This window comes from Schistocerca nitens, chromosome 1 (assembly GCF_023898315.1).
Source record: "Schistocerca nitens isolate TAMUIC-IGC-003100 chromosome 1, iqSchNite1.1, whole genome shotgun sequence".
Classification (NCBI taxonomy): Eukaryota; Metazoa; Arthropoda; class Insecta; order Orthoptera; family Acrididae; genus Schistocerca; species Schistocerca nitens.
The window spans coordinates 1,091,865,128-1,091,892,223 of NC_064614.1; the positions used below are offsets into that span (position 1 = coordinate 1,091,865,128).

Sequence of the window (27,096 nt, forward strand, 5' to 3'; positions counted from 1 at the left end):
CGGCAGTATGAAATTACAGAAAAAAACTGATTTTACCCAGACCGCAGGTGACGGTAACTACAAACTATATCAGCAATGAAAGTGTTAAAAATGCTAATTCTGTACTCATTTCATAAACAAAACCTTCAGGATTCAAAATAATATGAAAGAGTTTACCTGTTTACCATAAACACATTACTCAACAAAAATTTTGCACTATTGACTTTCGGCTGCTGCATGAACATTTTTTTTTTTTTTTCCTCCATGACAGAACTGTATGTAAATATCTGTACAAGGCAATGTCCTTGATTCCGCTTACCATCAAACCACCTATTATTTATTGAACCCACATCTGTAGTAGATACTACTTTCTTATTACATTCTTCAGGTTTTTTATGTTCTTTTTGACATTCTGATGACATTATGCCAAGTATCTTCTGACGAACATTCTGGAATTAAAAGAATATCATATTCAATTTCTCAAATTTTAGATAGATTAGACACACTTTTACATTTTCAGACACAGTAATAATAAGCAAGATTAAAGTTATATGTGTCATGAAATGTTAGATCATGAACAGATGGTTTACCAGCCCAGTTGGGAAACGGAAAAAAAAGATATCATTTCATGAACACAGAGTAGTCTATCCCACATATCTTTGAAGTAACTATATCACCACAATAAAAAAATATGAGATTCAGGCCATCCTTTTTTTCATAAAATTATAAAACAAGTTCACTGTTTCCTCATGTCAAGCATTATCTGATCAAGTGAACTATTCTAGCATTTGCTTCATATTAGTTATGTTATATTTAGTTACGTACTTTATGAGTATTGAAATATTAAACAACAGAAACTCTGCACTGTTCAATAGTTATACACTTTATAACCCCCAGCTTTACCACTGCTCAGATTTACAGTTCCTCGGCTTTAAAACAGCCGAGCTTTAATACAAATGACCGAGCTATCCAAGAAACGGCCAAGCCACACATCAAACTGGTCTTCTACTAAATCACTTTAAATTTTTCCCTACATTCTTCAATAAAATAGTCAGGAGTATTTTTCATTCATTTGATATTAGACTGACTGTGCAATCATTGATATACCCATTCACTCTTGCTTTCCTTGTATTCTGATAATTACATTCTTTTCAAATTCTAATACAACTTCCAAAGTTTCAGAAATTTCATACATGGCTCTGATGGTTCTTGGTAGACTCTTTGGCCCAATTCCTGTAAGATTGCCATCAATGGTGTACATATACCTATTACTTTTTCATCTCTAATAAATGTGCTCCTTGCTATGTGCTCCCTAAAGTCATTATTTAATAGTCACTGTGCAGCAACTACATTATCCAGTATCATTTTAGTATTTTTATCATGACATGTACTGTATCCTCTACCCTCTCTTCTTTAGCTTCTCTGCATTGCCAGTTAATTTTTCTGAGGTACTTTTAGGGTTGCTCATCATTTTCAACATGTTTACACATTCACTGTTTCTTTATTAATTCCAGTATCGTATATATTACCTATGGCAGCTTCTTTATTGCCTATTTCAATCCTAGTATCTTTTCTGCTGCCTTTACTAATTTCTTTGAAACCCACACCATCAGTTATCAACACCAGTAACTCCTTGAAGTGTCTTTTTTGTCACAAGGGCTTCTAAGTTTTTGATATCTTCAACTTGTCTATGTTCCAACAGTTCAGCTGCTTTCTCTTTATGTTCTTTAACATCAAGTGACACTAAAGTCAAGGTTTGTCTAGCTCCTCCAGTCCTTGGCTTCATTTCTGATCCTTTGCTTTATTAACACATAGTCAATCTGACATCTTGTTTGATCCCTTGGCATTTTCCACAAATACACTTCCTGACAAAAAAAGTGAAGCACCCCGAAGACATGGTTAGATATCAATGAACTTCAAACACATACTAGCCATGGAGGAGGGGGGTAGGGGGGAGGGGGGGGGGAGTAGGAGATGGTATGTAAATAATTAAAGAGTTGCAATTCTCTGTGACAGGTAAAACAGCCACCAGAGTATTTAGGGTTATTACCAAGCCTGGTAGGAAATATAAGGGACATGAACAGTGTCAGATGTTGAGTTACCACTGTGAAGACCATGGAGAAGCCGCATACATATGTGAAGTAGCATTATCAGCACCTGACAAGCTTTTCAAAGGGACTTTACTGTGGGTCTCTATTTAATCGTCTGGTCAGATTGCGCAGCATTTAGATTTGTGGGGCCTTCAGATGTGACAGTGGCCTGAGGTTGGACTGCATGGGGACGTGAGGGAAGGCATACTCCTCCAAGATCCAGTTGGCCATGTCTAACTGTGACAAGGGAGGACTTCCGTATTGTGCACCACGCACATTATAACCCCTCCATACAAGTGCCTGTTATCTGAGGACAAATAATGGACTGCTTGCAATATTGTGTGTCACCCTCCACCACCTGTCAGGGACTAGCAGCAGTTGGACTACAAAATTCCAGTGCCAAGTGTAGGCTATCACTAACATCATATGTATGTACGCATATTTACACAAGTATATGTACATATGTATGTGTAGATACATGTAGGTATGTACATATATGCATAAAACTGCATCGAAAGCCGCTGTAAACGTTTGAAAAACATCAGCTGTTTATTTTAAAACCTACATGTTAACCAGTTTCAGTTACAGACCACCTTCACATGGCATATGTCAACATCAAAATTGATAACTTCTAAAATAACATAATCTAGTGAAAATGTGGGTATAACATGTGTATATTTACTTAAAATGTGAAAACAGATCAAGTAAAGGCATGTTTCCTGTTCCTTTTAGGCTGATACAACCTCAAAGCTTCACAGTGAGAACCCACAATTAATACTCAAATACAGCACTACTGGTAGCAACGAACACACTTCAGAGTGATTAATGTCAAAGAAATGAAAAATCATGGAGAAAAACATACATACAGTACAACTAAAGATAGTTGTCTATAGCTATCGCAGAGTAACTTTTTAACAGAGAACTGTGTATCAGTTGCAAAGAGCTAAGTAGAATATCCCTACTGAATGTCTCTGGTAAGATAATAGATACGACGGCGGATACCATCTGTGGCAGCATTAATGTAGGAGGAAAAGTCCTACAGTTACTTCCAATAAGAATGGGCAACTGCCCACACAGCTGGCTGAACCTCGGAGCACATTTGCACAATCTTCATGCCTGACAGAGCTGTTAGTACAGGTCAATTTGGTCGTGGCCCTCGCTGGACATCCAGGTCACCTGATCTGTCAATGTGTGATTACTTTGTATGAGGAGGCCTGAAGTCTAAGGTGTAACACAACAACTCCCATAGTCTTCATGAAATGCAGCAGAACATTTCGGGTGAGATTGCAGCAATTCCCGCAGTCCTGTTTCGAACCACCTTCAGCAACTTGCTGACCAAGACATGAATGGTGGTCACTTTCAACATCTGCTATAGTCAGGTTAGTACTGTATTTCAATTCCTCTGCTGTCTTTTTATATCCTGGAACTCTCTTCTCTGGGCCACTTTTATTTGCCCCACCCTGTATTAGTGACAGTGAAAGTTATCAGAGTTGACATTACTAGGTAACGAGGAAATGAAAAACCACTGTAACAGTGGAACTTAATAACTCAAATAGCATGATGATACACTAATCTCATTCAGCGTGCAAAATAATTAATAATGAAAAGAGTTAGTGGTAAAGTTCATAGGAGATATACACATATAATTCAAAAGTCATAATTGGGCTAACACAAGATAACAGCATAGGAAAGCTTCTTAGCTGATAATGTGAGGATACAATGTGAACATACATGTAGACCTCGGGTCAAACACCATCCTTTACTGGATTCAAAAGTGCACAACTGTCAAACTCAAGTATATACTAATGTCATTATTGTTTTGACACAAGGAAGTAACACAGAAAACCATATTCCTTAATGAAGTAAGAACACAATGTTAATATCTTTGAAGTCATTGAGCTACCCATCATTCCTTACCGTAAGTGCAACTGTTGAGAAGTAGTATGAGGGGCGAATGGTTCCATTCAAAATTAATCACCACATGTGTTATAACACTTATCTCACTGGGATAACAGATGATCAATTCCTGTTTCCCAGAACGCGGGTGGCCGCTGACGGATCCACAACTGCGCCCACCCTGTCCTACTGAAACCAACATCCACGCATGTCTCTTCAGGTCACCAAATGTGAGAAAATCATACAGTGAAAGATCTGGGCTGCATAGAGGATGTTGCAGTGTTTTCCAATCAACCAAATCACTGAAGCATAGCCTTCATCCGATTTGCAGTAGGATGAGGGAGTCGGGGGTGTGGTGGGGTGGGGTGGGGTGGGGTGGGGTGGGGTGGGGTGGGGTGGGGTGGGAGCTGGGGGAGGGGGGCGGCACAGGCTTTATCATGCAACAGGTTGGTTCTGCCCAACAGCATTCTGACAGTCCGAGGGCCAATGGCAAAGCCAACAATGTAAACATCCCACATCCCCCCACCAAGGAAATCCAAAGCTGTTAACACAAGTTCTGGTAAGGTCATGACAACCACCTTCTTCGACCACAGGGCACCTTCTTCTCGTCAAGTTCCTCGAGTGTGGAATCACAACCAATGTGAAGCACTATGAAGACACTTTGCAGAAACTAAGATGCACTATAATGTCAAAACGCACAGGAATGCTGTCAGATGGAATCATCCTGTTGCACAATAAGTCTCCCCCTCCTCCCAGCATGCGCACACACACACACACACACACACACACACACACACACACACACTCTGCCAACTGGTTGAAGACTACCCTTCAGCAGTTTGTCATGAAAACACTGCAACATCCTCCTCCAGTCCAGATTTTTCACTGTGTAATTGTCCGCCCTGGTAGCTGAGTGGTCAGCGTGACAGACTGTCAATCCTAAGGGCCCGGGTTCGATTCCCGGCTGGGTTGGAGATTGTCTCCGCTCAGGGACTGGGTGTTGTGTTGTCCTAATCATCATCATTTCATCACCATCGACGCGCAGGTCGCCGAAGTGGCGTCAAATCGAAAGACCTGCACCAGGCGAACGGTCTACCCGACGGGAGGCCCTAACCACACGACATTTCCATTTTACTGTGTAATTTTTACATCTTTCAGTGATCTGAAGAAAGATGTGTGGATGACAGTTTCAGTTGGATGAGGCACTGCAATAAGAGGTGCAGTTGTGGATCTATCAGCGCCTGACAACATTCTCATTCTACAAAACAGCAACTGATAATCTCATCTCACAATGGGATAAATGTGTGTGGTGATTATTTTTGCGTAGAACCATTTCATCGCCCTAATGTCTTGGGTGTATGGTTTTCATTTGATTGTCCCTTAGATGTTGAACTTTACCTACCGTCTTTACTTGATTACAAGACGATGTTTTTTTTCCCCATAATCATCGTTCAAAAAATACAGGGTCATCATCTATTCGCAGATTAAACTACTGATGCTGAAGTTAACATTTTTGTGTTGTGTAATAGAGCGTACAGGGGTCATCTTACATTTACGGATGAAGCTTTGGCCATTGAGCTCACATTTTTATTTTGAAGAATTCATAAGGACAGAACTGGGCAAACTACAGCTGTGTTTGAACAGGTTCTAGATTTCCCAATACAATGACGGGCTCAATACAGTATCGACATTGTTCGAACAAACATGACCTTTGATTGGGGCAGCACTATTGGAAGGGATATGTGAGAAACTATGAAGTAGCCAATACAACTTTGCACTATTCTGTTTAAAATATGACAATTTTGTGGAACACAGGAGGAAATAGCATTAAATTCTGTTATCTTACAAACTCTTGTTTTGTTCGAACAGATCTGCAATAAAAGTTCTCATACATGCACGGAAACAAAAATGATATGAAATTTAATGCTGCTTTTTAAGTAAAGGTAACATTCAAACCCAAATAAGTAGTCCATTAAAAAACATTACTTGATTCTGAACCCAGATCAATATTTTATTTGATTATGAGAGACTAATGATTTACTAAGTGAGTTGCAAATGAAAAATTCAGTTGTTGTGTACACATTAGAACCGGTAAAAAACAATACCAGGTTTTAATCAGCTTCACAACATGAAGGTGACACTCAGGTGAAACAAGAAGAAAAATTTATCCAGAATTAAATGTCTAACAAGTGAAATAAATAATATTAAACTCCAATTGTTGTCATGAGAATAAGTTACCACAGAAGGACCCATCACAGCGAATAGTTTCAACAGATGTCAGTAGATGGCTGGACGAGTAAAGTTCGGGAATTTGACAGAATGTGATTGTGACCTTTTACAGTATTTATGTATTAGCTGCTGCTGTTACACATACCTGCACACCAGGACATATTGCAGTCCATGTTTCACAATTGCTCAAGCACAGCACTACTGAAGGGTTGGACGGGGAACAGTGACACCAGCTTGGCTGAGAACTAGGATGAGTTCAGGGAGAGAAGTGTTGGGCTGACAACATATTTTTCATGCTGTGAACCATGAGAATATATAATACATACTTTGGCCTTTTAGTAACATCCACCACATTTAAACTGCAATTTGCCTTTCTCCATTTGTAGTCAGAATTAGACTGACTTTAAAATTTAACAGTTACTCAACAAATAGTATTCTTTTCTGAAGGAGACAGTAAAAGTCTAGATAGGGACCAATGATGTACCTGTGTGCTTTGTGCTGCAATGTCATCGATGCTCATCGTGATGTGTATGACAAGGACAGAAGGAAGTGTGTCAATCAGATAAAAACAGCTTTATTCTCAGATCCAACAATAACCACAACTTAAGAAATTGCAACATAAGGAAAAAAAAAAAAACAAATATTTGTGACAACAAAGATATAAACTTCACAGCAGTACAACTAGGATGATGATTAGGAATAGTGACACCACAGACAAAAGGGTTAGTAAACGAAAAATGTAAGAAAGATAATGGTCTGCAAATTAATGTAATCCATTTCTTTTCGTTTATTTTATTGCTCCTTGTAGTATCAGAATGTCAACACTCAATAAATGGCATAAATTCAGAATAGGTATAATGTTAACATTCCAAATGGATACTTTAAGTCAGTAAGATAGTTCGTAATTTTGACTAGTCAAATATGTTAAAAACAAATTTTTCTCAAGAACCCACTTGAAAAAAAAAGGGGGGGAGATTGTCTTATAGTCAGGGTCATCTTATATTTGGGTAAATACGGTATATTTAAGATGCAAATCTAAAATGAAGTTAATGTAAAGTATGTATCACTAAAAGTGATGTTATAACAATAAAACGAGCCATGTGCAACATTGTACAGACATAGCAGGATGTAACAGCTCACGACCTCAGTTTACATAAAATCAGGCTGTATCTCAAATGGACTGCCCATAGTGTCAAATTAAGTGCAATCTAAATATACCTAGCAAGTAAACAGTAGTGTACTACACTGATTGTATAAAACACTGACAGCTATTATGGCTACAGACAGAATCCAAACCTATGGTATAAGTTACTTGAATACTAGTAACTATACAAAGCTCAGTATGTAAGAACTAGGCACAGAATAATAGTCTACAAAAAGTAACTGTAAGGGCACAAAACTTGAAGAAGAAGTCACAGCCTTGAACTGCAATGAGGTCACATATTAGAGTCAGCCAGGTGCCAGTCAGTGATCCTCAAGCTGATAGGACGTCTACAACTTCTGCATCACTGCCATCTATGTGACAAAACCAGTCCAGTAGCCAGGAAGAACTGCAACTCCACACACTGCCAATTACAACAGTCAGTCACTGCCTTCATTCCATATAATTCGGCATGACACACTAATGTAGCACCTTCCACAACTGCCATGACATGGAAGCAGTATTTAATCACAGCTGTAACAGCTCATCATTGCTCAGCCAGCTGGGCAGTAAGCGATACCCAGACTGTGTCCATATGCTCTGTTGCTGTAATTCTGCCGCCACTGGGGAGCATAGGAGGGTCCTCTGCCTATCTGCCCAGTTTGGGCAGCCAACACTGTTCCAGCCACTGCCTCCTCGGGATCACTCGCCATTGCCAGAGTCCAGTCACCAGTTCAGAGTCAGATTCTGGGCACCACCATGACCTCCTGCTACGACAGCCAATGTCAACCACTGCCTGCTCCATGATGCAGCTGGGCCACATGATGCATTTGCACTGTCACTGAATGAGTGCATTGTGTCAGTGATCCCTTGTGTAAGCAGCTTGCCTGTATGTGCCACTGGCCATTTCTACACCTGCCACTCAGCATACAATATTACATGAAGATGGAAACGCATTTGTATAACTGAACTAGCCATACACTAATTAATTACGTGTTCATGTTCATGGAAGAATCAAGTTGAATGACTGAATAAAGGACTGTGTATGTCCACCGCTGATCCGTCTACAGCTTTCCCTTATGCCACACCTGTCTTCCAAACCACCTCTGGACCATACCATGTCCACAGGAAGACAGGAACTCATTCTGACAGCACGAACTGCTCATTTTCAGTCTGGTTCTCCCAAGGCAATACAATGCCCACTACATTTTGGTGCCCAATGGGGATGTTCTGCATTCACCTGGTATTTTGTTGTCAGAATCGAGACAGTTTGGAGACTGATGGATCAACCATGACCAAGAAGATACACAGAACGCTGACTGCAGAAGACTGCTTGCAATAATTCAACAGGGACTGCATGACGAGTTAGTAGCAGCACAAAACTCTTTACTTTCACTTGTGGGATTCCCTACATTGTGCTTTTTTGCTTAGTGCCGGGGATAATACCACTGAAGTGTTCAGTAAGCAATCGAGGGCTGGCCAGTAGTATGCACCCAGTGTAATTCATGTGGTCATTCTATATCCACGCACTGAGTCACTTTCTGTAGTATGTTGGGTTTGCCGTAAAAATGGCACTATGCCAACCAGTGCAGAGAGTGTGTCTGGCTCAGGTGTAGGCAACCCTGGGTACCCCAAAAGTTCAGTAATTTCATAAGGATTAGCCACAAGAGACACAAGGATTTTTATGTTGATAAGTAAATGAATAAGTTAATTTTTTAGTATGTGTAGAAAACTGTAAGAGTAACATGTATATTACTTATTACAGATAGACATCACGTAGGATTTAGAGTCACAATCAGGAACATTAGGAAATGTAATCTGGGGAAAGTGACGCCCAAGGAAAATAGCAGGTACTACTTAGTTCGTTAAGATAGGCTTAAGCTGTGGTACAGTGCTGATGGATTAGAACTATGTTAAGAGTCACAACAGTATTGTTTGGTTCACATCATGTGATTTTGTCTCAAAACAGCCAAAGCATCGAGAAACCACACTGAAGCAAGACTTGTCATTGGCCACAATGTCATCAATATTAGACTGGTCCTGGTCCCTCAAGAAACAATGCTCATGATAATGGTAAATCCATGAGCTATAGCCAACCAAGCAAAAGAAGTGACATAGCTGGAAAATCTACCAGATGTTGAAAGGTATCTGCTTGCAGAGATATTGAGGTTTATTGTGAACTATACAAATGAGAAGCTAGATATATGAGTATGATGAAAAATTACACACATTTGTTGATGTATTTTGAAGAAGAAAGTTACGACATTTTGAAACTGTGATCAATGCAAGGGTACAAGGGATCCCCTAATGTTGTAAATAAACTTTTCCACTTGCTAAGGTATAAGAATATGAAGCAAAAGAAAAGTGTACAATCACAGAGTTAACAACGGCCATTATCACTAAGCAATAGGACAATGCTGTTATTCAGCCTACATAGGTCAGTTCTGTTCCACCTAGGTTAATGCAGAATGTAGCCCACAGTACATGTATTCTCCTTACCGGTCACTAGCGACAGGTTCTAACTTTTTAGCATAAGCTTTTAGACAGATTTCATTATTTGCCAAGTGATAGTGGTAAAGTATAGGTATAGCTTAATGGACTCAGGGTTCACCTGGTTTTCTTAATGTTAGTAACACATAGCAGGTGATATTTTTTTGGTGTACATGTTAAGCTATGAGTTAAAGTTATATTCAAGACGTCTGTTCAAGTTGTTACAACAATGTGATGTCAGTAATATGAGAAGCGTGAAATGTGAATTTTATCAAGCAAAAATTCAGCAGGAAGACTAGCAGATAGGATGCCTCCCCGGATCCCACCCCTCACCAATGGCATAAAACACTGCTAATAGAACTGAAAGTGAGATAATGCAAATGAGAACATATGGACTCTATGGGAATAACTGTAAATAAAGCAGTGTGAGTTCCTGCAAAATTTGAGGGCAAATTTTCTTCAGAGATGGTAGGAGATTGTAATGGCACAAAATCATAGGAGAAGTTCAAGAGGATGTCAGCGTCCAAAACTGCAATGACACCACATACTGGATGGAGTCAGCCAGGCGCTGGTCAGAGACTCTAGACCTGAGTCAAGGTCCACAGTTTCTGCTTCACTGACACCTGTGTGACGAAATTGGGCTAGTAACCAGGAAGAACTGTAGCCCCACCCACTGGAAAGTATGACAGCTGTCATTGCCCTCACACCAGCTAATTTGCTGTGACACATTAATATCATGCATTCCGCAACTTTCAATGCATGGAAGCAGTATTTAACAACTGCTGTACCAACTTGTCATTGTTTGCCTAGCTAGTAAGTAAGCGACACCCAGTCACTGTGCGTCTGCGCCTTCCTCTCTCAGCCGCTGCCTTCCCAGGATTGCTCGCTATCAACGGAGTCTAGCCAGCAGTTCAGGGTCAGATTCTGAGCAGCACCATGACCTCCACTATGCTAGCCTACATAACCCTCCACTTGCTCTGCACCACAGCCAGGCCACGTGCAGTGTCCACAACATCGCCAAGCCAGCATGTTGTGTCAACTGTCCCCTGTGTAAGAGCAGCTCACCTATCTACCACCACCAGCTGTTACTCCACCTGCCACTCAGCACGGAATATTACATGAAGATAAAAACACGTTTTTATAACAGTACTAGCTGTATGAAATAATTAACGACTTCTTCATGTTCACAAAAGTATCAAGTTGAATGACTGAATAAAGGACTGTGTATACATCCACTGCTGGTCTGTCTGCAACTTCCTACAAACCACACGTGTCTCTCAAACCATTTATGTATCTTACCACACCCACAGGAAGACCCATATCCATTCAGACAGCAAGAACTGCTCATGTTTCACTCCACTTTCTCTGTAGCTATTCTACAAGAGTTGCATAAGAAATCTCAGAAAATATGTAACAAAACTTCTTATGGCCATAATCCTGAATATCTTCTTGAACTACACATTGTAAAAAAACTTAAATCTTAAATGTAAGTCAAGTGTAGTGGGCAGAAGTTACATACAATCATAGAGCTATATTCAGACCATGGTAATCATTATGAACCTCAGAGGACCAGAGTGCATAAACATGAAAAGAATTACACTGGATGAAAAATGACAATTAGCACACAATCAATGGTGCACTATCAAACAGAGAAATACAACTAGATATAAATTATTAACATAAATATGCAACTACTGGTAAGTAGTTTTATCATGTGTCCAGTAATTTTTTTTTTTTTACATGAATGTTATGCAATTCATAAGTCTGTAAAAATCATTAGAAAACCTGTGTATTAAAAAAACCTATTAAAACACATAAAGGTTGTAATGCTTCGAGAATTTCGGGGTAAATTCTAGAGACACTTGTATTTCCACCATCTCAAACACGTGTTATTTTAAAGATGAGTGTGTGAAAGTGGAACTGTGTCTACTGCACCATGATTATGTAAGTGCAAGACTGGCGTGGATCGGACGGTTGATCGGCGCAGGCAGGTAGTCGCAGCGCTCGCCTCAGAAGTTACACGCCCAGCACAAGGAGCATACGCACCGTACTCCGTGACAGTGCTGCATCAGTCATTATTGAGAAAAGCTGAATGTTGTTAAATAAAAGAAAAGACAATTACTTATTCACTTACTTTCGTGAGGTCCAGATGGTGGACTTGCTAGAGCTTTCTAGATTGTATTTGTTATAAAGTATGTAAGAGTATCTGTTGGACTGGCTATTGTTGGGCTTACAAAAAATGAATCATTTATATGGTGTCTTGTTTGAGGAAGTGGAAATATAGTGAGATTGATTTGAATGTATCCTGAGTGTATGGAGTTATTTTAAGAGTATACAAAATTCCTCCAAAACAGCATCTTGTCTTCGGAGAAGAAATTGGCAGACAATCGCAGCCGCCTATTCTGAAAAGAAGATCAGCGAAACACCGTCATGTGAGCTCAATAACAAATTGGGAATGCGAGTCTGGCACACAAGCACCACACTGCTCCCTCTAGTCGCCGGAAACCGCCAGAATGTGTAGTAGCATATCAGTACATGAAAGTATGCAGGTATGGTACTGTGGTACTTGAGCTTCAGGTTAACATTTAAAATGAGAGAAGGAGAGGGTTGAGAAATTGATAATTCATTATAAAATAGCAGCAAAATTTTCCAGGAAATTCTTGTTTTTTAAGTCTTTTTGTTCATTTAGTGTATTATGTGGATATTCTTTGAAATTGCAAAAAATTTCAATTTTTCTTGCATATTCATTACTACACCTTTATTACTTTTATGTAATAGCTTCATGTTATTCTCAATGATACCTAATCAGTGTTTGAAACACTTGGAGTGGACACCTCAGTATTGGAGCACTGAGTATGTTCTGCCATAGTTTCCTACCTGTTTGACCTACGTCAAATTTATTGCACTGTTGGCAATTAATTCTGTATATTTCTGCTTGATCACATGTGATTTTACTTTTTCTAAAAATCTGACTGATTTTGTTAGAGATTATTGCTACATCTGGAAATCTTGCTTAATTTTTCTTCTTATTACATTAACTTTTAATAAGAGTAATTGCCCAATTGTTGTTTTCATTTTTAATTTTAACTTTTTTCTTTTTCTGTAAGATCTTGTCAACTACTACTTCTTGATACCCATTACTAGACGCTACAAATTTTAACATATTTCCCTCATTATTCAAACTGTCATGGAATACTGGAGTTCTTAACAGCCTACCACCCATGCTGGGAGAAAATGATGTTTGTAACTTAAGGGTGGCATGATGATTCATGGATAATAATATTAGCAGTTGTTGGTTCAGTATAGATATTAAAAATGTGCTGCTTGTTCATTTTAAATATTTCTAAGTCAAGAAAGTTAATTTTATTTTCTTTTTCTTTGTCCACAGTAAATTTTAAATTTAGATGAGCATTATTGAATAGATTATACACTGAGGTGACGAAACTCATGGGATAGCGATATGCACATATACAGATGGTGATAATATAGAGTACACAAGGTATAAAAGGGAAGTGCATTGGTGGAGCTGTCATTTGTACTCAGGTAATTCATGTGAAAAGCTTTCCGATGTCATTATGACTGCACAAAGGGAATTAACAAACTCTGAATGTGGAATGATAGTTGGTGCTAGAGTCATGGGACATTCCATTTTGGAGACTGTGGGGGAATTCAATATTCCAAGATCCACAGTGCCAAGAGTGTGTCAACAATACCAGATTTTAGGCATTACTTCTCACCACGGAAACGTAGTGGCCAACGCCCTTCACTTAATGACCGAGAGAAGTGGCTTTTGCGCAAAGTTGTCAGTGCTAACAGAGAAGCAACACTGCATAAAATAACCTCTGAAATCAAAGTGGGACATACGATAAATGTCTCCATTAGAACACCAGGGCAAAATTTGGTGTTAAAGGGATATGGAAGCAGACAACCGATGCAACTGTCTCTGTTAACAGCACATTGCCTGCAGCACCTCTCCTGGGCTTACAACTTTAACCCTAGACGACTGGAAAACTGTAGCCTGGTAAGATAAGCCCAGATTTCAGCTGGTGAGAGCAGATGGTACGGTTCAAGTGTGGTGCAGACCCCACGAAGCCACAGAACCAAGTTGTCACAAGGCTCTGTGCAAGCTGGTGGTGGCTCCATACTGATGTGGTCGGTGATTACAAGGAATGGATTGGGTCCTCTCATTGACTGGAAATGGTTATGTTCTGCTACTTGGAGACTATTTGCAGCCAGTCATGGACTTCACATTACCAAATAACAATGGAATTTTTATGGATGACAATACACCACAAATATTCATGACTGCTCATTACACTCTTACTCACCACATTTATCATCTCTTAGCTCTCACGCACTTTTCAGTTTGTGTTTGAAGTCTGTTTTATTATCCATTAAATTCTTTACACCACTTGATATGTGTTTCAAAAACCATTTATAATGGATCAAATCAGACTTGGTACGTGGTTGAAGATTTTTATGGCCCCTTTCTAGGCACATTATGGCTGAATGATGGATAGGGTAAATCAGATCACAGCTCATGGGCTGCACATGGCCCGCCACTGATCTGATAGAGGCCCGTCCCTGATCTTCATTCTTGTAAAAATTTTTTACACCTCTTTTTCCCTCCTAGAAGGGAGAGGGTGGGTCGTTGTAGAACTTAGTTCTTTTGAGACACGCCACTCTAGCTAGAATTGGGGCAGTGGAATTCCTGTTTGGAATAACAGCTAATCTCACGGCATGTTAATTTTTGAAGCTGAGCACTAGTGCAACAATGCAGTCACGGCAACAAGAGCTGCACGTGGGCCTGCAGGGAATGACTTTATTCAGTCAGAAGTACTTTGTGTATTCTACAATATCTGTGAGCTTCATCAGCCTACCGTATTTACTCGAATCTAAGCCGCACTTTTTTTCCAGTTTTTGTAATCCAAAAAACCGCCTGCGGCTTAGAATCGAGTGCAAAGCAAGCGGAAGTTCTGAAAAATGTTGGTGGGTGCCGCCACAACTGACTTCTGCCGTCGAATATATGTAGCGCTACATAGGCATGCTTTGTAGGCACAAAGATAAATACTGGCACCAAAACCGCTGCGTCATTTAAAAAAAAAAAAGGAACAGGTGGAAGACGAGCTTTTTTCTCCGCCCCGAGTTTCGACAGCTGCATTTTCGTACATTATCCAACGAAGTAAATACAAATTCCGTATTGTTCATCTTCGAATGTAGCAGCAGCATTTCAATGTACTACGAAAATCCGACTGGCAAGACTGTTTGGGATGTTTGTCAGTATGGCCAACTCTACATTCTGGATTTTTTCCTACCTGTGAGAAGAGATGGTTACTAATAGGAACTTTTATGAATTGTGAATGACATGCAGTATTCTCTTCACCATAAGAATAATACGAATATAAACATTTTACTACGTATTGTTTCGTGTTTGCTGCTATCTCATTTAAATCCTGTCTGCCTAATAAACTAAGAAACTAGAGTGAGACAACAGCAAACGCGGAAGAATATACATATCATGCCATCTTTATATTCGTATTATTCTTATGCCTAATAGTGATACAGTCAGAAATGAAGCATGGCAATTGACTACATTTTTAAATCTAAGATGACTAATTTCTGTGCAGAATGTAACGTACTAAAGAGGCGCCTGCAAAGATTTTCAAACGGAGAAAAATTTTCGCTAAACTGTCGTTCAGAACATCTATCATACGCAGTCTATTATTTGGTTCTTGTTAATCATTAGCAAAGAAAGCAGCAGTGTAAGTAACAACAAATAGCAGTCTCTTGCCATTGTTTCGCTAATGAGACGATTCCTCTTTTTTTTTTTTTTTTTTTTAATTATAAGCGACGGTAGCGCACACAAAAGGAAGCCATGCCGCGAGCGGCGACAGGCCGTAAACACGCACTATCAGAATGCAACAAACAATGCATGACACAGTACAGTAATGCATTTTTCAGCTTAGAGTGACGTAAACATCTATAACAAAGAAAACGGCGCTTATCAGATCAAAGAAAAATAAGCAATCAATTCAAACCAGACAAAGCACGTGAAAAAGGAATCGTACCCGTATAAATAAGGACGGAGCGCCTGACTCAAAGCAATGGCTACCTGGCAAAGCGTAACTGTTAAGCTTACAACTCGAACCAAACTACTGTAGCTGTATCGTCATTCATTCGATCTAAATTGTGTCTCATATTACAATGGACCAACTTTGTTTCGATTTGGAGATGTGGCCTAAAACTTTTGTCTCCCCTTGAATTTCGAGTCTCAAATTTCAGGTGCGGCTTAGATTCGGGAAAAATTTTTTTCCTCGATTTCGAGTCTCATTTTTCAGGTGCGGCTTAGATTTGAGTGCGGCTTAGATTCGAGTAAATACGGTATTCATTAGTGCACTGAACTGTTAGTGACGTGGGAAATCGAAGGAGGTTGCATGATGTTTAGCACAGGGGCTCGCATTCAGGAGATAAATGATTCAAATCCATATCTCACCATCCTGATTCAGATTTTCCATGACATCCCTAAGTCATGATCTTCAGTTAACATTAATAAAAGAAAAGTATAAAATTTAAGTAAAATGAACATTTGTAGAAAAAATGTGAACTTCATATATTTCTCTCTCTCTCTCTCTCTCACATGCGGCCATCGGCCATTATGTAGTCACAGTGAGGGGTTTGTGGCCCATTTAGTAGTGAGTCTGTACATCCCTATGTAAATCACTTATCCTCCTAGTATTACATTTATGAATGTTACTGCTGTTTTCAAACTCTGACTGATTGTTGACAACAAACTTCATTACGGGGTAAATGTCTTGTGAGGTTGTCTACAAGAGGTTCATGAATGAACATCACATATTATTTACATCTACATAAATACTCCAAAAGATACTGGATAGTGCATGGCAGAGGTTACACTGTACCAGTGTTCTCAGTTTTTTCCCTAATGACACTCTGAACATTCATATACATGCCCTAATCTCTCATTTTTTCCTCGTGATCTCTATACCAGGTGTATATTGGTGGCAGCATAATGGTCACACACTCACCATCAAATCCAGATTCCTTAAATTTATCAAACAGGGTTCCATAAGAAATACATCTTTTATCTAAGGATTCCCATTTCAGTTTGACCATTTCTGTATGGGCTACACCAGTAATAATGGACGAAAATAAAAAATGCTGCAAAATAGTAATGGGAGACTGGAACGCCATTGTGGGAGAAGGGAAAGAGGGAAACATAGTAGGCAGCCATGGTCTTTGAAAGAGAAATGACAGAGGTGAATGGTTAATTGACTTCTGCAGGGAAAGGCAGCTGATAGCGGCAAACACATGGTTCAAGAACCATAAAAGGAGGCTCTACACTTGGAAATCACCAGGGGATAAATATAGAAACCAAATCGATTTTTTACTGGTAGAAGAAAGATACAGGAATGGAATCAAGAAGGTGCACACATTACCAGGTGCAGATATTAATAGTGACCACAACTTACTTATGGCAGAAATAGAAATAAGAATGAAAAAACTGAAAAAGGCGACAATGGTGAAGAAGTGGGATCTAGAGAAGATAAGGTCCAACAAAGAACAAATTACAGAAATGCTGTCTCGGGACTTTCTAAACACATTACGAGACAAAGAAGCACCTGATAATGCCAACGAGTACTGGAATATGCTGAAAGAAGGAATCATTAAAGCAGGACAGCAAAATATAGGCTATGTAAAAGGGAAAAGGTCAAAAAAACCATGGGTCACACAAGAAATGATTTCCAAGATGGAGGAGAGAAGAAAATTGAAAAACAAGAACACTGAAGATGCAAGAAAGATATACCGAAGGTTAAATAACGAACTGCGAAGAGAAACAGAGCAGGCTAGGAAAAAATGGCTTAAAGAGGAATGTGATGAAATTGAAGAACTGGACAGGAAGGGAAGATACGACTTACTATACAACAGAGTAAAGACTATGACATGGGAACAAAACAGAGCAGGAAGTGCTACTATGGAAATTTTGAGTAAAGACGAAGAGGTAGTGTACAAAGATCGTGATGATGTCCTCCAGAGATGGGAAGAATATATAAAAGAGCTATATGACACAAATAGCAAACCAGAAACTCTGGAACTTGAATCACACAACAGTGTAAGTGATGAAGAGAAAGGACCGACCATCATAATGGAAGAAGTAAAGTCTGCCATTGCTGCAAATGGCAAAGCAGTAGGTACAGATACAATACCGGGAGAAATACTAAAATGCTTGAACCACTATGGAATAAGAGAAATATTGAGGTTATGTAATAAAATATATGACAGTGGTGAATGGCCTGAGGACTTTCTAACAACATTAATGATTCCATTACCGAAAAAACGAGGAACCAAGAAATGCAGCGAGCACAGGACAATCAGTCTCATTTCACATGCAGCCAAAGTCATGTTAAGAATAATTAATAAAAGACTTGAAAAAGTAATAGAGGAGAATCTCGGCGAGGAGCAGTTTGGCTTTAGATGGATTACGGGCACCAGAGATGCAATAGGGCTCCTACGAATCTTGGGAGAAAGGTTTATTGAAAAAGGAAGAGACCTATATATGTGCTTCATCGATTTAGAAAAGGCACTTGACAATGTGGTTTGGGACAAGCTGGCGACTATTATGAGGGAAAAGAGAGTGGACTGGAAAACCAGAAGACTTATAAACTCATTGTACCTTAATCAAAAAGTTTCAGTTAAAGTGAGAGGAGAAAGTACAAACTGGATCAGACTAGGGAAAGGAGTAAGACAAGGATGCTGTTTATCACCTACTCTTTTCAACCTGTACTTGGAAAATATGATTGACCAATGCTCATTAGATGGCAAAGGAGTAGAAATTGGAGGAAGAAGAGTAGGGTGCTTGAGATTTGCTGATGACATGGTCTTTCTAGCCACAGGGGAAAAGAATTACAGGATTTGGTGGACACCATTGCAACTAACGGAAAAAAATATGGAATGAAAATTAACACAAATAAAACAAAAGTATTGGCAATAGGAGGAAATAAGGAAATAAAAATTGTGCTAAATGGAGAAACACTAGAACAGGTGCAAAATTTTAAGTATCTTGGAAGCAGGATAGACACTGACTGGAAGTGCACCACAGAAATTAAAACAAGGATAGCAATGGCAAAAGAGGCGTTTTATAAGAAAATGAGAATCTTCTGCAGCGGTCTGGACAGAGAACTCAGAAAGAGACTCATAAAATGTCTTGTATGGTGTGTTCTTCTACATGGCGCTGAAACATGGACTATGAGGAAAAATTACAGAGAAAGGCTGGAGGCTTTTGAGATCTGGACATGGCGGAAGAAGAATAAGTTGGATGGACAGAGTAAAAAATGAAGAGGTACTGAGAAGAGTGGGAGAGAAAAGACAGTTACTAGATGTAATAAAGAGAAGAAAAAGAAATTGGATTGGGCATATATTAAGAAAGAATGACGGACTGATAAAAACAGTTTTAGAAGGTTATGTAGAAGGGAAAAGGAAGCAAGGAAGGAAGAGATTCCAGATACTGGATGACATGATGGACGGTACAACATACAGCAGCCTTAAGAAGGAAGCAATGGATCACAGATAATGGAGAGGAAAAGGACCTGCCAATATAGCAGATAACTGATGATGATGACCCCTGTGATCCTAGTAGAGCGTCTGTGAATTTTTTCAATACCTGTTGTCTTGCTGACTTGATAAAGTATCCAAATACTAGAGCAATACTCTAGAATTGATCACACTAGTGTTAAGTGCACAATTTCCTTTACAGATTATGATGATAACTTGGATTCCTGACTAGAATTAAGGCCTGCCATGACACCTGAAGTGAGTTCAGCTATGCCTGTTCTGAATTTTTTCAAGACAAATGAACAGTCACAGATTAATTATCTTTGTTCTAGAATATCTTGAAGAGTGTGTAGCTATCACTTCCAAGTTTGCTATCTCCACATTGTGGTTTCTGAAATAATCGAGTTGGCTGCCAGAAATACCGGTATAAAAGACCTGGCATCAAGTTAAGTGATCATCTTGCTTTGTTTAAGTTTTTGTTTAAGTTTCTTATTCCACATGTAACACAAGATGATAAACACTTCACCACAAACATCAATATTGTGCAACACTATGATGTAAGTGATGTTAACAAATATACACTCCTGGAAATGGAAAAAAGAACACATTGACACCGGTGTGTCAGACCCACCATACTTGCTCCGGACACTGCGAGAGGGCTGTACAAGCAATGATCACACGCACGGCACAGCGGACACACCAGGAACCGCGGTGTTGGCCGTCGAATGGCGCTAGCTGCGCAGCATTTGTGCACCGCCGCCATCAGTGTCAGCCAGTTTGCCGTGGCATACGGAGCTCCATCGCAGTCTTTAACACTGGTAGCATGCCGCGACAGCGTGGACGTGAACCGTATGTGCAGTTGACGGACTTTGAGCGAGGGCGTATAGTGGGCATGCGGGAGGCCGGGTGGACGTACCGCCGAATTGCTCAACACGTGGGGCGTGAGGTCTCCACAGTACATCGATGTTGTCGCCAGTGGTCGGCGGAAGGTGCACGTGCCCGTCGACCTGGGACCGGACCGCAGCGACGCACGGATGCACGCCAAGACCGTAGGATCCTACGCAGTGCCGTAGGGGACCGCACCGCCACTTCCCAGCAAATTAGGGACACTGTTGCTCCTGGGGTATCGGCGAGGACCATTCGCAACCGTCTCCATGAAGCTGGGCTACGGTCCCGCACACCGTTAGGCCGTCTTCCGCTCACGCCCCAACATCGTGCAGCCCGCCTCCAGTGGTGTCGCGACCGGCGTGAATGGAGGGACGAATGGAGACGTGTCGTCTTCAGCGATGAGAGTTGCTTCTGCCTTGGTGCCAATGATGGTCGTATGCGTGTTTGGCGCCGTGCAGGTGAGCGCCACAATCAGGACTGCATACGACCGAGGCACACAGGGCCAACACCCGGCATCATGGTGTGGGGAGCGATCTCCTACACTGGCCGTACACCACTGGTGATCGTCGAGGGGACACTGAATAGTGCACGGTACATCCAAACCGTCATCGAACCCATCGTTCTACCATTCCTAGACCGGCAAGGGAACTTGCTGTTCCAACAGGACAATGCACGTCCGCATGTATCCCGTGCCACCCAACGTGCTCTAGAAGGTGTAAGTCAACTACCCTGGCCAGCAAGATCTCCGGATCTGTCCCCCATTGAGCATGTTTGGGACTGGATGAAGCGTCGTCTCACGCGGTCTGCACGTCCAGCACAAACGCTGGTCCAACTGAGGCGCCAGGTGGAAATGGCATGGCAAGCCGTTCCACAGGACTACATCCAGCATCTCTACGATCGTCTCCATGGGAGAATAGCAGCCTGCATTGCTGCGAAAGGTGGATATACACTGTACTAGTGCCGACATTGTGCATGCTCTGTTGCATGTGTCTATGTGCCTGTGGTTCTGTCAGTGTGATCATGTGATGTATCTGACCCCAGGAATGTGTCAATAAAGTTTCCCCTTCCTGAGACAATGAATTCATGGTGTTCTTATTTCAATTTCCAGGAGTGTATGTCTGCAGTCTGTAGTGCCTCCCCCTCTTGCATGTTGGTGGCAAACTGATGCACTTAATCCACAGTCAGTATAATGTCTACATTTTTTACTCCTTATGCAGATCATTAATGAATGACAAGATTTATGCTAAATACACAACAGAGGTGGGATGATGATATTGCCGCAAAGGTGAAGGAGGGTTGGTTGATTTGGGGTGGCAGAGGGATCAAACAGTGAGGTCATCGGTCCCATGACCAAAGAAGGCAGAAATCAAGAGAGGAACATCATAAACAGCGCCATCCAGACAAGGGGAAGGGATAACAGCAGGCAAACAAAAACAGATAAGGGTCATCAGGGAAGCAGATGATCGATCAGAGACTGTCCCTCCTGAAAGCTGCACTGGAAAGGAGATAAAAGGTCCAAGATTCAAGGACCCAACTGAGCCATCATCTGTTCTTGTAACTTACAGGGGACATCGGTCAGGCTGACTGGCCAGTTAGTATCACGGGACAACGGATCCTTTCCAGGCTTAAGGACAGGAACCACAATACTGTCTCTCCAATGAGAGGGGAAAATGTCTTGGAGCCAAATATGGTTAAACACATAGACAAAATATTGTTGTTGTGAGAGATTGAGGTGTTGAAGCAATTCATTTTGATTTGGAGCAGGGCCAAGAGTGGAATCGTGGGAAGATGGGAGAGTCAAAAAAAGCTCCCATTCAGTAAAGGTTTCACTGGAGGATTCCACCTGACAAGGAGTAAAACATAAGCAGGAAGCTTCAGCCTGCTGTTTCCAGAGGAAGGCAGCTGGATATGAGGCTAACACTGATGCAATCGCGAAACGGATTGTGAGGTGTTGTGCAAGACCTGATGGATCTATACAAAGACCAACCGGAAGGGCAAGGCCCAGAATGGAAGACTGCCACTGACAACCTTGTAGGGTACAGACTGTAGCCCACACCTGTGACGAAGGAACAGAAGAACCTAGAGAGGAGAGAAAGCTTTCCCAACACACGCACTTGCTTGATTTGATTAAGTAACAGGCTTTGGCACAAATATGTTTACAGGTAATAATATCAGTGGACGATGAGTGCCACTTAAGGTGTTGCAAGATGTGACCACAATCATGGATAGTAGTGGCAATGGCCATGCTCCACCATAGAAATGGCCAATGGCCAACTGGGCCTGTGAAGCAGGGAAAGGCAATGTGGATTATCTAATTGGATGCATCATGGACGACTTCACCAATACAAACTGCCAAAGAAGGTGCAAACACAACCTGGGAGATATATAGAAGCCAATCAGCATAATGGAAAGCCCAGCAGGGTAACCTGGTCATCAGGAGGTGGGAAGGGAATGAGAGAATCAATAGGAAGTGGTCACTATCACAGAGGTTATCATGTGGTGACCAGTGTAAGGAACGAAGACGGGGAGGGGAAGACAGCAAAAGATAAATGGCAGATAAAGTGTGATACACGGCACTAAAATGAGTAGGGGAACCACCATTACGAAGGTACAGGTCATGGTATACTAGAAACTGATCAATGAGGAGCCCCCGACTAGACGAAAAACCACTGCTCCACAAAGGGTGAGGGGCATTAAAATCCCCATGTAGGAGGAAGGAGGGCGGAGTTGCTGAAGGAAGTCAGGCAAGACAACAGATGTAAAAGTCCTGTCACGAGGGAGATAGAGATTGCAAACTGTGACGGCAGAGTCATAAGTTGACCCAGACGGCACCTGCTGCCACTGTGGCGTGAAGTGTGATCCATGTACTAAGAATATTGGTACGGCCCAACATGCAAATGCCACCAGACGTCCCCAAAGGGCCCACCCGATTCTGAAATAAGACACGGAACCCAAAAAGGATCAGTGAGTGAGCATTAGTAAAATGAGATTCCTGGAGTACAACGAAAGTTCCTGACAAAGGAACCTCCCCATCGCACCCCCCCTCAGATTTAATTATAAGTTGGCACAGTGGATAGGCCTTGAAAAACTGAACACAGATCAATCGAGAAAAACAGGAAGAAGTTTTGTGGAACTATGAAAAAATAAGCAAAATATACAAATTGAGTAGTCGATGTGCAAGATATGTAACATCAAGGATAATCTGACCTCAGGAGTGCCGTGGTCCCGTGGTTAGTGTGAGCAACTATAGAACGAGAGGTCCTTGGTTCAAGTCTTCCCTTGAGTAAAAATTTTAACTTTTTATTTTCAGGCAATTGACGTGTGTCGATTATCAAAGTTCAGGCACTCACACATAATCAACTTCGCTCTCCAAAATTCCAGGACATGTTCAGATTTGCTTGGACATATGCAGGATTTGATGGTCTACACACAGAAAAAATTGGAAAATGTTAAAAACATATGTTTTGACAGAGCACAGGGAAAACTGTGCGACTGTGAAACTGTTGCATTCATTTGTTGCAGTTTATGTGACAAACTCTTATGTTTTCATCGCTTTTTTGGAAGTGATTATCACATCCACAAGAAAACCTAAATTGGGCAAGGTAGAAGTATCTTTTTATCCATTCGCCAAGTCAACAAGTTAGGTGGGTCGACAACATATTCCTGTCATGTGACGCACATGCCGTCACCAGTGTCGTATAGAATATATCAGACGTGTTTTCCTGTGGAGAAATCGGTTGACCTATGACCTTCCGATCAAATGTTTTCGGTTCCCATTGGAGAGGCACATACTTTCGTCTACTAATCGCATGGTTTTGCGGTGCGGTCGCAAAACACAGACACTAAACTTATCACAGTGAACAGAGACGTCAATGAACGAACTGACAAATCATAACTTTGCGAAAATAAATAAAGTAAACTTTTCACGCGAGGGAAGACTTGAACCAAGGACCTCTCGTACCGCAGTTGCTCACGCTAACCATGGGACCAAGGCGCTCCTGAACTGACATTATCCTTGATGTTGCCTATCTTGCACATGGACTACTCAGTTTGTATATTTTGCTTATTTTTTCCATAGTTCCACACAACTTCTTCCTGTTTTCTCGATTGATCTGTGTTCAGTTTTTCAAGGCCTGTCCACTGTGCCAACTTACAACTAAATCTGAGGGGGTGCGATGGGGAGGTTCCCTTGTGAGTAACAAGCACTAAGACACTGAAAGTCTGGGAGGCGACGATAGTATCCATTACATTTCCACTGAATAAGCATAGAGTGTGTATCCAAATACAGGCGTACAGACTGGGGCCAATCACGCCACTGGGTCACCATCTGTCACCAGCAAGGATGGGTTGACATCCATAAATAAGAGGTAAGACTCAGGTTTCCATGGGGGAGATGGCAGCTTCGGGGGCATCGGGGGGAGGGGGCTTGTCCTGGGATGTGTGTTTTTTCTTCTTGTTCTCTTTCATAGTTTGAGGAGGGCAGCATGTTTCTGCAAGATCTGGATCCAAAAGAGAGCGGGAGGCCTTGGAGTGCATAGACTGTGTGTCCCGTGACTGAATTGTAGCTTTCCTCTGGTTTGAGAGATGTCAGGGTGAGGGGGGTGTACCTGGGAGAAAGCCCCACCACTGGCGGGCACCAAAAAAGGGAGAGCTTCAACCAGGGGGGGGAGAGAGCATATAAGCCACAGGGTAGGGCAGAGGAGACAGAGGATGAGACTGGGGTAAGGAAGAGGGAGGAGGAGGAAAGGACATAACAGAGCAAAAGCAGAAGTCATCAACACACGGTGTCAGTCATAAGATAAACAATCAAGGAACTTATACTCTTGTACACCCTCTTCTTTTATAATCTAGGCAACCTGGTAAGAGTGGAGAGTGACAGTCATGACAATTAATAAGCATGGGTGGCAGAACACAGGGGCTACGCTCATTGAGTGGTTGCCCACATTCACCACACAGAGGGTTTGCCATACATTGGGTAGACGTGCCCAAAACGCAAGCACTGAAGCAGCTTATGGGTTGCAAGATGTACAGCTTCAAGTCACACCAGTAATACATAACCTTGACCTTCCCTGAGAGGTTATCTCCCTCAGAGGCCAGAATAAAGGTGCCGGTATCAGTGCAATTGATCTTATGGCCTTTCTGCACACACTGAACAAAATGAATGCCCCATCATTCCAGATTAGCCCAGTGCTCCTCATAAGTTTGAATGATGAGGTCCCAACAAAAAATGACTCCCTGAAGAAATGTAATGGACACCAGGACATCGCCAAAATGATCACAAGCACAAAGGGCTGAAGACTGGGCGACAGAAGAAGTTTCGATAAACAGAGAACCCGACCATATGTTACTGAGAGACTCCACTTTGCCAAACTTGTGTTCGATATTTTCCACAAAAAATAATGGCTTTGTGGCAATGAATGTGTCCCCATTCATCCTAGTACAGATCAGGTAGTGGGGAAAGAGTTTCACCTCAAGCCAATGAGCCCGGCCCTCCTCCCAGGGTGTGCTCAGGAAAGGGAAGGCCATAGGGTCATGGAGAAATAGCTTTCAATGATCCATTACCAACCAAAGAGACAGCCATAGAGAAATGGCCAGATTTTTGAAGCTTGATACGTCTTGTAGCAAAGTATCCACCCTGAATCACCCTCTCTGATCACGGGTTCTCCCATGGGCGCCACACAGCCACAGCAAGGGCCATCTGGCATAACGTATGTTACCAGGAGTTCCAATACTACAGAATGACAAGCAACCACTCCTAAGCATACATGGGGAGGCAGTTCAGATATCAGAAATGTGATAACTTTGTATTTAGGGGGCTCAGACAGATGGTTACATAACACTGTGACCACATGGACTGGCAACATGTGCTGGTGACCTAGTGATGTGGAAGGAGGCTGCAACAGGAAAGGAAGAGGGGGACAAAAGGGGGGGAGAACAATACATGCTGTAGACACTAGGGAGGGAGTTCTTCCACAAATGGCTTACATTATGGAGAGAAAATTTAGAAGTGGAGATCAAACTCCCAAAAGGGACTAAAAACACAAAAAAGGAAGGATGAAAAAGAAAAGGCAAGGGGAATAAAACTGCAAGGAATACAGGAAACCAGGTGGATGGCCATGTCAACACAAGTAAGAACACAGAGAGAAGGGGAAAGGGGAAGCAGCGGGGAAGGAGGGAGGGCGGGGAGGGCAGGACACGAGGAAGAAAATGCAGCTCGGGATGGAGAGAGGAGCACGAGGAAGAAAATGCAGCTCGGGATGGAGAGAGGAGCACGAGGAAGAAAATGCAGCTCGGGATGGAGAGAGGAGCACGAGGAAGAAAATGCAGCTCAGGATGGAGACAGGAGCACGAGGAAGAAAATGCAGCTCGGGATGAAGGGAGGGGCATGAGCAAGAAAATACAGCTCAGGATGGAGAGAGGAGCACGAGGAAGAAAATGCAGCTCGGGATGAAGGGAGGGGCATGAGGAGGAATATGCAGCTCAAGATGGAAGAATGGGCTGCAATAGCTCAAGGCCCTGTGGGCACCAGGCATGAACTCACAAAAGAACTATGAGCGCTCTGGGGGAAGGGGGGGGGGGCAAAGGTGATGGAGAAAAGGGGGAGACCTATATCAGATGGGACATGAGCTATAATAATGATGGTAGAAGTAGGTATGTAACACTGAGAGGAGAGGTTAAGAAAGTAGTAATTTGTGCAAGAAATGCTAGTGAGACTTTAAATGTGAAGAAATTTAAAGAAGATGGATCCAAATTTCAGGATATGTGCTGCTTTGTAGGCTACCAACATGATACAGAAATTAAGGAGATAACAGC

The 27,096-nt window shown here is 41.6% G+C and overlaps 1 protein-coding gene across 3 annotated transcripts in view; it reads right to left on the reverse strand.

Moving 5' to 3' along the window:
* Positions 1 to 27,096, reverse strand: part of LOC126198598 (uncharacterized) — a 236,137-nt gene that overhangs the window by 156,775 nt on the left and 52,266 nt on the right. For all 3 annotated transcript variants that reach the window (XM_049935067.1, XM_049935060.1, XM_049935052.1), the window contains exon 3: positions 299 to 428. In XM_049935067.1, the coding sequence (XP_049791024.1) occupies positions 299 to 428 (130 nt within the window). The remainder of the gene's footprint in view (positions 1 to 298; positions 429 to 27,096) is intronic.